Source organism: Lampetra fluviatilis, chromosome 5, assembly GCF_964198595.1.
Source record: "Lampetra fluviatilis chromosome 5, kcLamFluv1.1, whole genome shotgun sequence".
In the NCBI taxonomy this organism is placed as follows: domain Eukaryota; kingdom Metazoa; phylum Chordata; class Hyperoartia; order Petromyzontiformes; family Petromyzontidae; genus Lampetra; species Lampetra fluviatilis.
In genome coordinates, this window is record NC_136279.1 from 18,585,795 (window position 1) to 18,601,840 (window position 16,046).

The 16,046-nt window shown below is 52.1% G+C and overlaps 1 protein-coding gene across 8 annotated transcripts in view; it reads right to left on the reverse strand.

The window, feature by feature from the left end:
* The window catches only part of RPTOR (regulatory associated protein of MTOR complex 1), an 85,591-nt gene that overhangs the window by 58,814 nt on the left and 10,731 nt on the right, over positions 1-16,046 (reverse strand). For 5 of the 8 annotated variants that reach the window (XM_078857063.1, XM_078857061.1, XM_078857060.1 and 2 more), the window contains exons 2-8: positions 12,835-12,937; positions 12,329-12,411; positions 5,136-5,294; positions 2,625-2,771; positions 1,463-1,528; positions 861-1,039; positions 118-177 (exon numbers count right to left, since the gene is read on the reverse strand). In XM_078857063.1, the coding sequence (XP_078713189.1) occupies positions 118-177; positions 861-1,039; positions 1,463-1,528; positions 2,625-2,771; positions 5,136-5,294; positions 12,329-12,411; positions 12,835-12,937 (797 nt within the window). The remainder of the gene's footprint in view (positions 1-117; positions 178-860; positions 1,040-1,462; positions 1,529-2,624; positions 2,772-5,135; positions 5,295-12,328; positions 12,412-12,834; positions 12,938-16,046) is intronic. The other 3 variants (XM_078857062.1, XM_078857059.1, XM_078857057.1) reach the window with 2 other exon arrangements.

The following is a 16,046-nucleotide window of genomic DNA, read 5'->3' on the forward strand; positions in this document are numbered from 1 at the left end:
ATTTATTTGGCGAGCCATGCGGCTCTTGACTGGGGTGCAACCGCAACAAAACAAAAACATGAACAAGAAACATCTTAAAGTGACTACAAGCAACAAAGCAAGAGGATGGGCCCCTACTTCTCGATGAGGTCCAGGGTGACACCAGGAACCAGCTTGCCACTGCTCTGGCTGCAGAACCTGCCACGAACGCACACACGCACACACACAGACGCACACAACAAACATACCCCCTTTAGCCAATGTTCTCGTATTAGTCCACGGGCTTGTCCATGTCTTCACCCAGGAGAGCCTCACCGAAGATTTCTTTCAGGAGGTACCTGCCAGGTTTCAGTTGGTGGGGGGGGGGGGGCGATGGTGCTCTGTGTAATCCCAATGGAGTAATTTACAGATGCGTTTATTAAATCGTACGTTTCTATATATTTTTTTTTAAGTCAGAGACGGTTGGCAGGCGGTGATAGCGCAAAGAAGTGGCTTCATATTCTTAGGTTTTTTCGGTAAAGTCACGTAGGCAAAAAATTTAAATTCATTATTTACCGAAAAAACCTAAGAATATGAATCCTTGCAGTCACGAAAGCGTCAATTCAAGAAGTGGCTTATCGTGTGGAAATTGATAGCAGTCGAATACGTGAAACGTATGTTTCTAAACGTGGAGGGAAAAACCCGGAGGACCCGGAGAAAAATCCACACGACCACGGGGAGAAAGAGAGACATGCAAACTCCAGGGTTGGGATCGAACCCTCATGTCTACCAGGCAAAGTAGTTAACATTTCGCCACCGTTGGGCCCAATTAAGCGAGCAAGATGGTCGGTGGGCAGGCGAGCGAGAGAGCGAGCATGTGGATGGCGGACGGGCGGACGCACCATCGCAGGGAGATCTTGATGGGCGTGGTGAGGCAGGAGGTGAAGAGGTCGGCGGGCAGCTCGGGGTTCATGGGCAGCAGTTGCGACGCCTCGCAGGCGGCCAGCTGGATGCAGTCGCGCATCGACGTCGGGGGCATCCCCACCTGCGACAGCGGGTGGCTCGGGCTGATGGTCGACACCTGCCGTTGGGGGGGGGGTGTTCCAGGGACGCGGCAAGGTCAAAAGGTCGGGGGCGGTCAGGGTCGCGTTCACGGCCGTGAAACCGGGTCGCCGGGAACGCAGCGCGGCTTGGAAAGTCGAGCAAAATGCCAATGAAAGCAACGCTTATATTGTGCGTACAAAGACAACGAACCCCCCCCCCACCCCGTGTAGCCTTAACAGACTGTTTGGGGCAGGTGCTGTTAGCAAGCAGCACCTATGATGGCCGACACGGCACACGACGGGGCGAGTGGGTGGGCAGCACCACCCCCCGCCCCCCCCCGGCCGCCTTCATCTGAACAAGGCTGCGAAACGGCGGCTGCGTTTATTCGAAAGCAGCTCGTGCGGTGACACGGAGCAAAAAGCAGTCAACTAAACAGGTGCGGGAGCGCGGAGCTGCGTACATTACAGGAGCCTTGGGATGAAGAGTCCGCAGAGAGGGAAGCAAGAGTCGCGGTGCGGACCGACGTCTGCCATGCGACAGGAGAGAGAGACAAAAACACGCGCACACAAAAACACACAACGCTCCGAGTGAGATTAATATAATTATCAGATTCCATTCCAACTGCGGCCCCGCGCGGCTGCGCGTGCTCCATTTCCAACTCTTGACAATCGCGAACAACAAAAGAGGATGAGAGCGGCAGAGAGGGGGGGGGGGGGGGAGAGAGGGGAGGGGGGCGGGGGGGGGTCGGCGAGGATGGGGAGAGATTTGGCGGCCGAGAGTTGATGCGGAGAGAGGTGAGCGCGAGGCGAGAGAGAGAGGCGGCGGTGAACGAGCAAAGGGGATGCGCAGCGATGGAAAGACCGGGGGAGTGAACGTCAAGGACGAGCACACGTGCAGTAGGCCGTGAGACGTAGAGACACCAGACACCGGGCACACAAAGTGTACACGGCTGCGGAGGCATGCGGACATGCGGCTGGTCACCCGTACGCAATGGAACGCGAGAGAACACGTTGACACACACAGACAGACGTACATAAAAACACGCAGAGATGGATAAAAGATGGCGAAGACGGACGCGCGAAACAAGCACACGCCGGACAAATACACAAACGCACGCAAACATAAACACGCACACCCCAGGCAAACGCACAATCACGCACACGCACAAAACACACAATGTCACACACACAAACAGCTGACAAACAATGTCACACACACACACACTCCACTCACCAGACACAAAAAAAACACAAAGATCCCCTTATAGCCTTCACAGAGTGTTGGGGCAAGTGTTGTAAGAGAGCACCTATGAAGGCCGGCACGGCAGGCGAGGGACTGGGTGACCACCATCACGCCCGGCCGGCCTTTGCCTCTGGAGCGGCGATGTTTTACACACCGCACCAGGTACTCATTTGAGGCCGAGTCGACCTAGGGGAGGCCTCGAACCGTTTCAGATAATCGTCAATTGTGTTTGGCCGTGAGCATAAATCGAATTCGGGTCGTCGGGTTCGTAACTCGGCGCGCTAACCGCTACCCTACCATCCCCCACAACACCACATGCACACACGCATGCACACGCGCATGCACACACGCTCGCACGCGCGCGTGCAAGCATGCCGCACCTCGAGCTCCTGCTCCCTCTGCAGAGAGAACTGCAGGAAGGACTTGACGATGATGCCGGCATTGGAGCAGTCGTACACGAATATGGAGGGGCTGCCCATCCACGTCTGCAGGTCGTAGATTGACAGCGGGATGTACTGCGTGAAGTTCTGTGACCAGGGCAACACGAGCACGGAGGGCGTGAGTGACGAAAGGCCGCCAGGGCCGGGGACGGCCGGCGGCCATCGCGAGCGGCCGGGCGCCGGGCGAGAAGGCGCCGTCGACGCACGGGGGGCGGGGTTGCTCGCGAGACGGCGCGCGAGCAAACGGGATCGAGATGGGGATTCGCGTGCTCGCGGAGCGGACGACATCATGATCACGGTCGTCGCGAGAGCGTCAGAGTGGAGGATGTCATCACGATGGTGATGGTGGAAAAAAAACGGAGCAGATTACATCACGGTCACGATCTTCGCAAGAGCGAGATAACGATGAGAGACCAGATGGCGTGATAAGGTTGGGAACATTACAAAATTCTAGATTTGAAGCTTTCGTGACTGCAAGGATTCATATTCTTGGGTTTTTTCGGTAAAGTCACGTAGGTAAAACATTAAAATTAATAAAAGTAAAATAAAATGAAAATCACGACGTTTCAGAGGCAACACAAGCCTCCATCTTCAGGTGGAACCGTCACAGCACGATAGCTGTATCAAGTAAATGAGCTTGATACAGCGAGCGTGCTGTGACGGTTCCACCTGAAGACAGAGGCTTGTGTTGCCTCCGAAACGTCGTGATTTTTATTTTATTTTACTTTTATTAATTAAAATTTTTTACCTACGTGACTTTACCGAAAAAACCCAAGAACATTACAAAAGTGCAGGATGGAGACGGTAAGTGTAATCACAACAATTTTTTTTTTTTTAGTGACCGGGCCCCGCAGACGCCTCGATGAATCTCAAGACTTTCTTTGCGGAGAGTCCTGCATTGAGACGTGTGATCAATTCCACTTCAAGCAGCGGTTCGGCTTCGAGTGGGAGCAAACCGGGAGGGGAGCAAACCGGGAAAAGCCTCCACACGCACCACGAGGGCATAACAGCAGTTTGCGATCCGAGAGATGGGAGCAGCCGGTTCGGGTTCGTGACGCAAAAAGTGCTCGATCAAAGCCATCGCACGACCGCTAAATAAAATGTCACGATGGCGGGCAGGCAGGCAGGGTTCAGGCGGGCAGGCGGCAAAAAACAAACTTAGATTTAACTCCTTTTTACCGTTACTTACAACCAGGATGAACCATCTGCTCTAATGCAAAGCCGGGTAAGCAATAAGCAAGCGTGGAAGCAAGGGGGGGGGGGACAAGCAGAGGGGCGTTTGCAAAACAAAAACCATCTTTACGCGCGCGCGCCAGACAACTGCCCCTGGAATTTCACTGAGTCACTTTTGTATTTGCAATGAAGCGAGATTAATGTTGGTTCGCCTTTCGAGCGAGCGGCACGCTCCCAGCCTGAGGAATTACGATGTTTTTTATTAAGGTCACGGAAAGGCCATTTTCTGTCTCTTAAATATATCTTTTTTTTCTCTTGTTCGCCATTCCCTATTGCCAATGTGAACGTGCGCTCCTGCAAGTCCGTCCGTCTGCGCCGTCGTCGTTAGCAGGCACCGCGGCGAGTCACTCTGCCCGCCGTTCAAACGTCTGTACAGACTTGCATGCTCAATTAGCCTAAAACACAACATTGGCATGTCATTTGCATGAACGGTGAACAATCAAGTCTTGCAAAGCGCAATTCAATGCGCGAGTCGAATGAACCTCAGTCGCATGATGGACGATGCATCGTTACGTGCTGATGAAGACGACGATTGTGAAGATGATGATGCTGCTGATGAGGACAGCGATTATAATAATGTTGGTCATGATGGTGGTGGTGAAGCTGGTGACGCAGGTGATGACGAGGATGCTGGTGATGACGACGACGCTGGTGATGATGATGACACTGAAGAAGCTGACGCTGCTAACAATGACGATGCTGCTACTACCGACCATAACCAAAGTTATGGTCGGCAGAAGCAGCATCGTCATCGCCCACTTCAGCCATTTTTTCTTGCTGCGGTTGTCCCACCTGATGAAGATTGCTCGTGTTGCAATCGAAACGTCGTGATTTGTTTTACTTTATTTCTACCCACGTGACTTTACCCAAAGAACCAAAGAGTATGGATTCCTTCAAATCAAGATTATAACCAGAGTGACGACGACACCGACAAAAAATCCGACGGCCCTGCTGCCGCCGATAACCGTAAATCCGGATCGATCCGCCCCTTCTCTCCAGGGGCGCGAGTTCGACCTCGCGACCTTCCGCTCGCGAGCCTCCCGTCCGTCGTCCGTTCGTTTCACCCACAGCGTCGATGGCAGAAGCGGCGGCAGCGGCGGCGGCGGCGGCGGCGGTGGCGCGCGGCCCAATCGGCAACGACGCCGCCATTGGCGGCGCCGCTGGCGCGGGGGGAGCGGCGGGGGAGCGGCGGGGAGCACCGAGGGAAGAGGCTGGCACCTTGTTGAAGACCCAGATCTCCCCGTTGACGGTGGGCCGCGGCACACCGTGCCCATTGTAGTGGAAGAGCACGCGCTCCTCCTTGGCGTTGCGCCGCAGAGACATGCACAACTTCTTCACCTCCTCCACCGTGGGGTCGAGGCACTGCTTGTACCGCGCCTGAGGGTCGGAGAGTTTTTGGGGGGAGGGCAGGTGCGGGGGGGGGATGGGGGGGGAGTACGTATTTATGTATGCTGAAATTATTTCGCACCGTGCGTAGGCAACCGTGCTGCCTGTGGGGGGAAAATACGAGAGGACCCGGAAACAAAACCACGCGACCGCGGGGAGAAAATGCAAACTCCGCATATACAGGCATCACGGTTGGGATTGATCCCACAACCTCCTGCACACCAGGCAAGGTAGTTAGCATCTCGCTACTGTGGCGGGCGAGATGTGACCGTCCCAGATGCATGTCGAACTTCTATTGCGCCGTACGTAGCCAACCGTGCTAATCGGTGCCGGGGAAGGACAACAAACTTCTTCTTCCTAGCGTTGTTCCCGCTGTGGCACAGGGTCCGCATTTCGGCATTGTCTTCTCCATTTGGCTCGGTACAGGGCATCTTCGGGGGATGCGTTGACCGTCTTCACGTCTTCCTTTATTCGATCCATCCATCGCTTCTTCGGACGTCCGCGTGGACGGCGGCCCTCTGGCTCAATACGCATGGCAGGGGAAGGACAACAAACTAAAACTCAAAAATAACTCCTAGCAAAATGAGTCTGAAATCTAAATTTAAAAGGGGATAGCTCCGGTGGCTTCCGAACATCGGAAGGTAGAACATTCCAGACAACTACAGAAAGTGCTTCTGAAGGTGCGCGATACGGTGACCGTCTTTGTTCGACGGCTATGCAAAAGCCTCCCACTGCGAGAATGCCCGGAGTTCGCGCGATGATGGTTTATGGCTCCCTGACGAGACCAGCATGGTATTGTGGCTCATTTGTGGCAAAGCACGTTGCATGCGATGAGTGCGAGCTCATAACGTATTCGTTCGGAAAAATGGAAGTAAATGAGAGCATCGGCGAGCACTGGACCGGCATTGTCGGCAATGGGAAAGGGGGGGGGAGAGATTATAGTGCAGGGGGGGGGCAGCGGGGGGAGAGGCTGTGACGGAGATGGGCCGGTTGTGCGTCACGATTTTCAAGTGTCAATTTAATTTTGTTCAAGCGGAGCGCGAGAGCCGGGAGACCGGGCGAGGATATGAGTCCCGTTTTGCGAGAGCGGTCGAGTGATAATTATAGTGCTGGATACAAACCACATTTGTCAACGTGATTTGTAACGTGGATCCTTACCCGTGTATCGATAGGAACAAAATGTAATCTGAAAATGTATTTTAGTGATTTGCTCACCTTTCCTTTACTATCGTTTTTTTGTACTGTTTGTCGTTGTAACTTTCTGACCCACCCTTAACAATATCACGGATTGTAAATGTTGTGGATTTACTCTCCAACACACCGAAGTGCGGTACTAGTAACGAACTGGCATGTTCTGTTTACGTGACAAGCATTCCTAATTGGCTGTCTCGATGGTGGCGGGTTTAATGACAGATTTATATTTATGCGATCTAAAAAAAAGACCTGTATTATGTATGATATTGGTCACGAAAGCCTACTGCGTGTTAACCAAATCAAAGAGGTTTAATGAAATAATTCCACGTTATTTGTTAAAATAAATATAATAATCCTGTGTGTCCTGACTTTTGGGTCACCCTGTGGATTAAATTTTAAGGCTAACAGTGTTGTTATTGGCACACGTGTTGGGTAGTCGTTGTTTGTGCTAGCAGCAGCAGCAGCAGCATCGTCACCATCGTCATCACTAGCAGACTCTGTCTTCTCGACAGACCTGTTCTACACCTGCGGACGGCAGCTTGCGTTGTGGCCGAAACGTCGTGAGAATTATTTAATGTTTTATTTTTATTATTTTATTATTTCCATTCTACGTGACTTTACCGAAAGAACCAAGAAGATGAATCACTAGCAGCGTCATCTTCTTTACCAGCGTCATCTTCTTTACCAGCGTCGTTGTCGTCGTCATCATCATCACCAGCGTCGTCATCATCATCATCACCAGCGTCGTCATCATCATGTGTAAACTTGCTGAGCCGCCCCCTGACTGGACGTCCGTGAAAAAGAGCTTCACAGCTCATCGGATTTACCCAGGATAAAATAAAGGATTCTCATTCTGAGGGACGCTATGTTGTCGGCCAAAACGACAACAGCAACAACTAATTTAAAAAACCTATACCAGGTTACAGCCAGCAATTTAGCCAATAGAAATGGGCGCAAAAACCAAACCGTGACGCATCCAGAATGGTGCGCGGACATAAATCCATGTTTTAATAAATAATCATTTTTAAAAACACGCCTTCGGTGGTGCTGCTACTGCTGCATTTGGCGTAACAAGCCAAAAGCACTCAACACGTTCGTCACTAACAAAACGAAAAATTTACACAATGGGTGACATTTCGCAGCGCGCAGAGAGGCCAGAAAGGTATTATTTCGATAACACGAGTTGGAGACAGCACCTCGCATACACCACGGGGTGGGGGGGGGGGCCTGATACAAATTATAAACATGTTTCCTGAATAAATCATAAAGCAACGTTAAATAATACATTGCCCCTGTGCCGTAATCATCGCTATCGCCATCATCATCATGAGCAGCGGCAGCATCACCGGTGCGGTGTGGCGGCAGAGCGTTCTTTGCGCTTACTCCGCTTGTTTGTAGTTCACGACCCCACGGCCGCCCTGGTTAATACCGCGGGGCGTATTCACCAAAAATACAGGCGTGGGCCGATTCGCCTGGGCGGACATTCACGATCCGGTGATGGTTACTCGAAAAAGAGTAGGCCAAGGTCTGTGCCGGTGCCGCGATCCAAATTTTACAAAGTTTCAAAAACAAACTCTTAATGAATTTTTCTTAAACTGGGTAAACCAGAATACAATATCGCCTGCCCACCCCAGTCCCCCACACCCCCAATTCCTCGCTACTGGCAGACGACTCGCATGCCCGTACTACGCTTGATCTTACACCACGCAGGGACAGCCTGCCAATATGGATCCCCCTAGGCTAAACTGAAACTGGACCACACCAGCCGCCAGGTGTTGCGAGACCGATCCAAAGAAAAGGCCCACAACGTCCCCAGTTTGCCGACAGGCCAGAGGTCGCAAACGGGTTTTGATTCTTTACCCGTACCCGGCCGCACCAGGGTCGCAAACGGGTACCCGTACCCGTACCCGGCCGTACCCGTACCCTATCCGTACCCGGCCGGGTACGGGTAGGGTATCGGGTACCTGATTGCGACCTCTGGGATGAAGCCATGTTGCAGGCGCGGGTGGGTTGATTCTAGGAACTTGAATTGTGAGAAGAGACAAGACGTTGGGAAATGAGTGACAAACGGTGACTCACCAGTGACTCACGGTCTACCCGTACCCGTACCCGGCCGCACCAGGGTCGCAAACGGGTACCCGTACTCGTACCCGGCCGGGTACGGGTAGCCGGGTATCGGGTAGGGTACGGGTATCGGGTACCCGGTTGCGACCTCTGCGACAGGCCCAGGCCGTGGCGCAGGGGGGGCAGGGTGGGGGGGGGGTCACAATGGCCGTGTCAGAGGCAATGAGTCGTCAGCACTGCCGAGGGTCATGGGTTCGGATCCGGGTTTCAGCCACCCGTGATTGAGCCCGGGGGGTTCCCAAGTGCGAGAGCCAATTGAAGGCCTGGCAACAAAAGAAATAATCCGGAAAAAATAAACTCTGGTTCGTTGCTTAATCGGGACTCAAATTATTCCAGCTTTGACAACAATTTTTATCAAATTCAGTTGGATTGCAAATCCGAGGCACACCGGGGAAGTGCCACAAAGTCTGTGAAAATGAAAACAAGGCTTATGAAAATGACTCCAAAAGAATTCCGTGATTAAAAAATGTGTAATAAGTTAATCGTGTGCTTCTGAAATAAGAGCCGCCAAGGGGCGTCTTGGAGCGCTTCACACGCACGCAGTGAGCAACTCGCAAAGTCACCTCGAAACATTTAAAGGGGCACCCCCCAGTGGCAGCTACCCCTGTGTGGTACAAGGCTAGTGGGCCATTACGACGGCCAAGTTGGGTCATTAGTCTGCCAGTAGGGGGGGCGATGATTGCTCCAGCTGTGTGTGATCCCAAATTGAGTCATTTGCAGGTAACGTTTCAGCATTGAGATATTTGGTGATTGGCAGTTAAAACGACGAAACTATTTTTATTTTACCAGGGAAGGCCCACTGAGCTATAAAGATATTTCTCAGAAGCAACGTGGCCACAAATTATAGCTCAACAATGTGGCTTATCGCGTGGAAATTTATAGCAGCCAAATACTCTAAACGCACATTTCTAAATGTTTAGGAAAAAACCCGGAGGGTCCAGAGAAAAATCCACGCGACCACGGGGAAAAAAAACACTAACTCACAAATATACAGCACGTCAGAGTCAGGATCGAACCCACGACCTCCTGTGTACCAGGGAAGGGAGACAACATTTCACCACCACAACACCCCATCCTCCGCCCACCCGCAGCACCACATCCTGCGCCCCCCACATCCTGCGTAATATTTAAACAATGGATATTAATACGTAAACATACTAACATTATAAACACATAATATTAAAAGAAACATGGTGAATCAATGCAGTAATCAATATATACTGTACCGACACAAGCCGGTCATTAACAGGGGAATGGTCGGTAAGAGGGGTTCTACTCTACACTACTATATACTACACTATACACTACACTACTATACACTACTCTACACTACTATATACACGATACACTACACTACTATACACTACTCTACACTACTATATACTACACTACTATACAATACACTACTATACACTACAATATATACTGTACCGACACAAGCCGGTCATTAACAGGGGAATGGTCGGTAAGAGGGGTTCTACTCTACACTACTATATACTACACTATACACTACACTACTATACACTACTCTACACTACTATATACACGATACACTACACTACTATACACTACTCTACACTACTATATACTACACTACTATACAATACACTACTATACACTACACTACTATACACTACACTACTATACACTACACTAGACACAACACATTGGGCTCTGTGGAGCCCCGTCTTTAAGTGATGAACCATTAACAGGGGTGGTCTTTGAGAGGGGTTCGACTGTTTTGAACTTCTTTCGCACCGTACGTAGCCAACCGTGCAAATCGGAGGTGCGGGGGGCGGGCAGAAGCACAACAAACTAAACACAAAAAGCAGCTCTGAATAAACGTGCTTTCAATCTGGGACCCCCCCCCGGTGCCAGAGACTCAGGGGCAGCGTGGTCCGATGGTCGCGCGACGCACAACGATGACGACACCGATGGGACGGCATCGTGCCAACTTCGGTGATCAGCTGCGCCAACGTGGAGCGGGAAGCGGTTACCACCTCTCGTGCTCCCAGCTGCCGGCCAGGCCCAATGGTTTGTGAGCTCGCTTCTCCAGAGGTCCCCCGCAAAACACCCCCCCCACCACACCACTGCTTCACAGAATTCGGAGACTCGAGGAAACAATGACGCAGTCGGGGGTGGGTGGCGACCCTGTTTCTCCAAAGTCGAATCGCCACGCGTTGTGCATGTGGCTGTGTACGCGCGTGTGGCTGTGTACGCGCGTCTGCGTTGCGAGCGTGTGTCTGTGTGTGTGGGGAGCGGTAGTGTAGCGGTTAGCGCGCTGCACTATGAACCCGGCGACACGAGTTCGATTCCCGCTCACGGCCAACACCAGTGACGATTATCTGAACCGGTCCCGGGCCTCCCCTAGGTCGACTCAGCCTCAAATGAGTACCTGGTGAGGTGTGTAAACATTACCACTAGGGAGACAAAGGCAGTCGGGCGTGGTGCTGGCTACCCACCCCCTCGTGTACCGTTTCGGCCTTCATAGGTGCTCGCTAATAGCACTTGCCCCAACAGTCTGTTCCAGGCTATATGGGGATCTTTGTTGTTATCTTTGTTGCGGGGAGAGATTGGCGCAGTGTTGACCGCGCCCTCGCGACACGAGTTCGATTCCCGCTCGCGGCTGACGCCGGCGACAAAATACGTGACCTGGTCCTCCCCTAGGTTGACTTGGCCTCAAGTGAGCACCCGGTGCGGTGCGTAAACATCGCCACTGGGGAGACAAAGGTGGCTGGGCGTGGTGCTGGCCACCCGCCCACTCGTGTGCAGTGCGGCCTTCATCTGTGCTGCTCACCAACAGCATTTGCCGCTTTGTTTCCAGCTGCACGCGTCTTTAATTGTGCTTGTACGTTCATGCGCGTGTGCGTCTGTGTGCATTTGCATACACGCACGTGTGCATGTGGGTCAGTGTGTGTGTGCGTGTAGACGTGCTGTCAGGAGGTCAATGGAAAGGTCAAGGTGCTATGGGTTAAATGACCGGGATGACTGGCAGACGCATCGCCTCTGCTAATCACTATGCGTCGCCTTGCTGTGCTTTAACACAACGAAGACAAAGATCCCCCGTGTAGGCTACGTAGACCGTTGTGACAAGTGCTGTTGGCGAGCACCTATTAAGGCCAGCAAAGGGATGGGATATTACCAGCACCACGCCCGGCCGCCTTGGCCACCCCGGGAGTGATGTTCACATCCCGCGTGACCAAGGTTCAGCCAAGCGGAACCGGTTCAGGTGCGCCACGGTGGTAAGATGTTGTCTCCCTCCCCTGGTACACAGGAGGTCGTGGGCTCGATCCCGACGCCTGTTTTGGAGTTTGTGTGTCTCCCTCTCCCTGTGGTCATGTGGATTATTCTCCAGGTCCCCCGATTTTCCCCTCCACGTTTAGAATCAACAGGCGTTTAGAGTATATGGCTGCGATAAATTTCCACGCTATAAGCCACTTCTTTAAGCGATCCTTTATGGCCAGGTCGCTTCTGAAAAAGAGCTAAATAGATCGGTGGGCCTTACCTGGTAAAATAAAAAATAGTTAAGTTTCATAGTTTAGTTTATTCGTCACCGATGCTGGCTGTGAGCGGTATCCAATCCCGGGTCGCTGGGTTTTCGTAGCGCGGCGCACTCAAACCACCGGGCCCCGATTAAAACTCAACACGGTCACAAACACTCGCACGCACGTACGCACACGCGTGCACGCACGCACAAGGTCGCATACCCGTGGCTGCCAGCACTCGTACTGCTTCTGCAGGTTGGTTCCGATGGCCTCCAGGGACTTCTGCGGGCCCAGCGAGAGGGGGTCTGCAACGCAGCCACAACGGCGCCCAAGAGTCAGAGCCATCGCCACACACAACAACAACAGGCGCCGCCATTCGCCACCAAGTGGCGGTGACGTCACCACGGCGCTTGTGCCAGGCTATGTGCACGTTAAGACCACGTGAAGTGTCGAACGCCCGCTGGCAGGTGCCACGGGACGGACCCAGGTGCCATGGGAAGACTGACTGAGATGACTGGCCGATGAACCATCTGTGCCCCCTGCTGTGCCAGACACATAGACTCTGGGGTGGATGGCCAGCACCAACGCCCATGTGTTTACACATTGCCCCAGATACTCGTTTGAGGCTAAGTCGACCTAGGGGAGGCCTAGGACTGATTCAAATAATCGCCAAATAGAGTGCGGGGTGGGGGGGAGGTGTAGTGGGTGCAGGGGGGCTTGTGACTCACCGATCCAGCACTCGAGGCGGCAGCACGGCGTCGTCTTCACCACGTCCGGGGGATCGACGCCCACGTTGAGACACAGAACCAGCGCCACGCTCACCGTCTTCATCTGTGAGCAACACCGAGAGGGGGGGGGGGGGGGGGGTGGTGAGTGCGGGGGAAGATGCGGCAGGGAAGCAGGCACGAGTCACTCTTGAGCCGGCTCCACAGCCGATGATCCTGATCGGTTGCCCAACCGAAATCCGCTCACGTGAATGAAATCGCCTGCGACCGCTTTGTCCATCAAAGATGGTCACCGCATCGCGCGCTTTCAGATGCGCTTCTGCGGCCGTCCGGTCACGCTCTGCCACTTTGAAGGCGGTACAGCAAGTGCGGACTAATCTCCATCTGTTCTATCCGTGTGGGGTAGTGTGTTGCCCCCGCCTTCTTGCACACGTGGATTTCCTCCGGGGTTCTTCGGCTTCCTCCCATGGCTTAACAACAACCATACAATGTAAGTGGCATTGGCCAAACAACATAAAGTATTGAACAATTTTTTCTAATACCAGGTGAGGCCCACTGAGCTATATCGCTCTTTTTCAGAAGCGACCGGACCACAAATGATGGCTCAACGAAGTGGCTTATCGCGTGGAAATTTACGGCAGCCAAATATGTTAAACGCACGTTTCTAAATGTGGAGAGAGAAAAATCCACACGACCACGGGGAGAACATGGAAACTCCAAATAAACAGCAGGCGTCAGGGTCAGGATTGAACCCACGACCTCTTCTATACTAGGCGAGGTAGTTAACACCAGAGGTGGGACAAAGTCATTGTTATGCAAGTCCAAGTCGAGTCGCAAGTCATCAAATTCATGACTCGAGTCTGACTCGAGTCCAAGTCACATGACTCGAGTCCACATCTCATAGGTGGGACAAAGTCATTGTTATGCAAGTCCAAGTCGAGTCGCAAGTCATCAAATTCATGACTCGAGTCTGACTCGAGTCCAAGTCACATGACTCGAGTCCACATCTCATAGGTGGGACAAAGTCATTGTTATGCAAGTCCAAGTCGAGTCGCAAGTCATCAAATTCATGACTCGAGTCTGACTCGAGTCCAAGTCACATGACTCGAGTCCACATCTCAGAGGTGGGACAAAGTCATTGTTATGCAAGTCCAAGTCGAGTCGCAAGTCATCAAATTCATGACTCGAGTCTGACTCGAGTCCAAGTCACATGACTCGAGTCCACATCTCAGAGGTGGGACAAAGTCATTGTTATGCAAGTCCAAGTCGAGTCGCAAGTCATCAAATTCATGACTCGAGTCTGACTCGAGTCCAAGTCACATGACTCGAGTCCACATCTCATAGGTGGGACAAAGTCATTGTTATGCAAGTCCAAGTCGAGTCGCAAGTCATCAAATTCATGACTCGAGTCTGACTCGAGTCCAAGTCACATGACTCGAGTCCACACCTCTGGTTAACACCCCATCGTGGGGCCCAATACTGAAAAAATTACCTCCATGGCATTACACACTGCAGCAGGACCCTCCTGAAAAAAAGTCTTGAGACTCGGCCAGGCTTACGTGGGTGAACAAGCATAGTAATAATAATAACGCTGCGGGTGGCATAGTTAAATAGCTTGTACAACTCCTAACTACTGGGCATCTGTGAAACAGAGCTTCCGAACTCATCGGATTTCCCCAGGATAAAGATTGTGATTCTGTATTTGTAATAACCAGATCCTCTAGGAAGCGACAGCTGTTGCTGGAATGTGAAGATGTTCTTATCAGAAGCCGGTTAATAAATAGCGTATTATAATTTGCCAGCAAAGGTGAAACAAACTAATTAAGTAGACAACACGTTTCCTTCAAATATCCAGCATCCTTCACATATCAATCACTCTCCACATAAAAAAAGTATTTCTGACACAACCCACCAGCCGCACTGATTCAAGACAAGCAAGCTCTTGACTGGTTTCAACATACAGCGTCTCATCAGCAGATTCAGGCTTGCCGAACCAACGCTGCCAAACTGCCGACCGTACAGGCAAGGACCATTTCTTTACAAGATGGGTCCTAACATGCAAGATCGTCACAGCCAAAAAGCACGGGCTGGCAATCCAACCCATGAATTTTGGCTGTGACGATCTTGCATGTTAGAACCCCCCACCCCCAGGACCCCAGAGCAGTGAGCAGATAAACAAGAGAGGAACAAACAAACGCCACATGTCCATGGCGGTGTGGAATGTGCTCTCTACCCTAGGCTTTCAGAGGCCCAGGAATTTTAAGAATGTGGATTCAAATGCCTGTGGCTTATTCAGCCAAACTAAGGCGGCCCGGGAATTAGGGATAAGGGGAGTTAGTTAGGAGGACTCTGAGGGCTCGGTGTCCCAAACGCTTATTCACTCTCAAACAAATTATTCGGTGATGCTGCGTTGGCAGTGGGGCCTTGAAACTAAAAAGGTTACACGGCAAATCCTCGCTTAACGTGCGGTGTTCACGCAGCACGTTTTCGCTACAACGCGGTTCTTCTATTAGGGAACGTTTTTCGCACAACGCAGAAAGCACCTCTTAATGGCGCAGAATTTGCACCCCCCGTTATAACATGGAAAACGCACCATTAGGACGCAGAAACACGCGCCATTATAACCCAGAACACATCGTTACAAGGTGAAAACACACGCCGTTATAACCCGGAACATACATCGTTATAGTGCGGAAACACGCGCCATTAGAACCCGGAACACGTATCGTTATAAAACGCGGAACACACACCGTTATAGCGCGGAACACGCACTGTTAAAGTGCGGGGACGCACGCCGTTATAACGCGGTTTCTGAGCGGTCGACGACGAACTACTTTCTTGAGCTGCGCGGCTGAGCGGTACAGTGATACGACACGCGGAACGATACAGTAACGCGGTGGCGGCATACCCTCAAGTTATTTCTCCCGCCATCTCACCGCGCGGTGTGCCGTAGTTAATCGTATCTCGCCAAACTTTATCGTCACATTATTTATGGGGAAATAATTTTCGCCAAACGCGACACTTTTCAGGAACGCATCTCCTGCCGCGCTAAACGAGGACTCGCCATGCTGGGCGACGTTTTGGGACATGTCCCTTCTTGACACCGTACAGAGGGGTAGAGTGGCCTAAGTGCTCTGAAAAAGGGCCATTTCCCCTCTACTATATAGAGGGTGGCCCCCAAAATATCAGGACACAGATAGGGTGATCGCATTTGT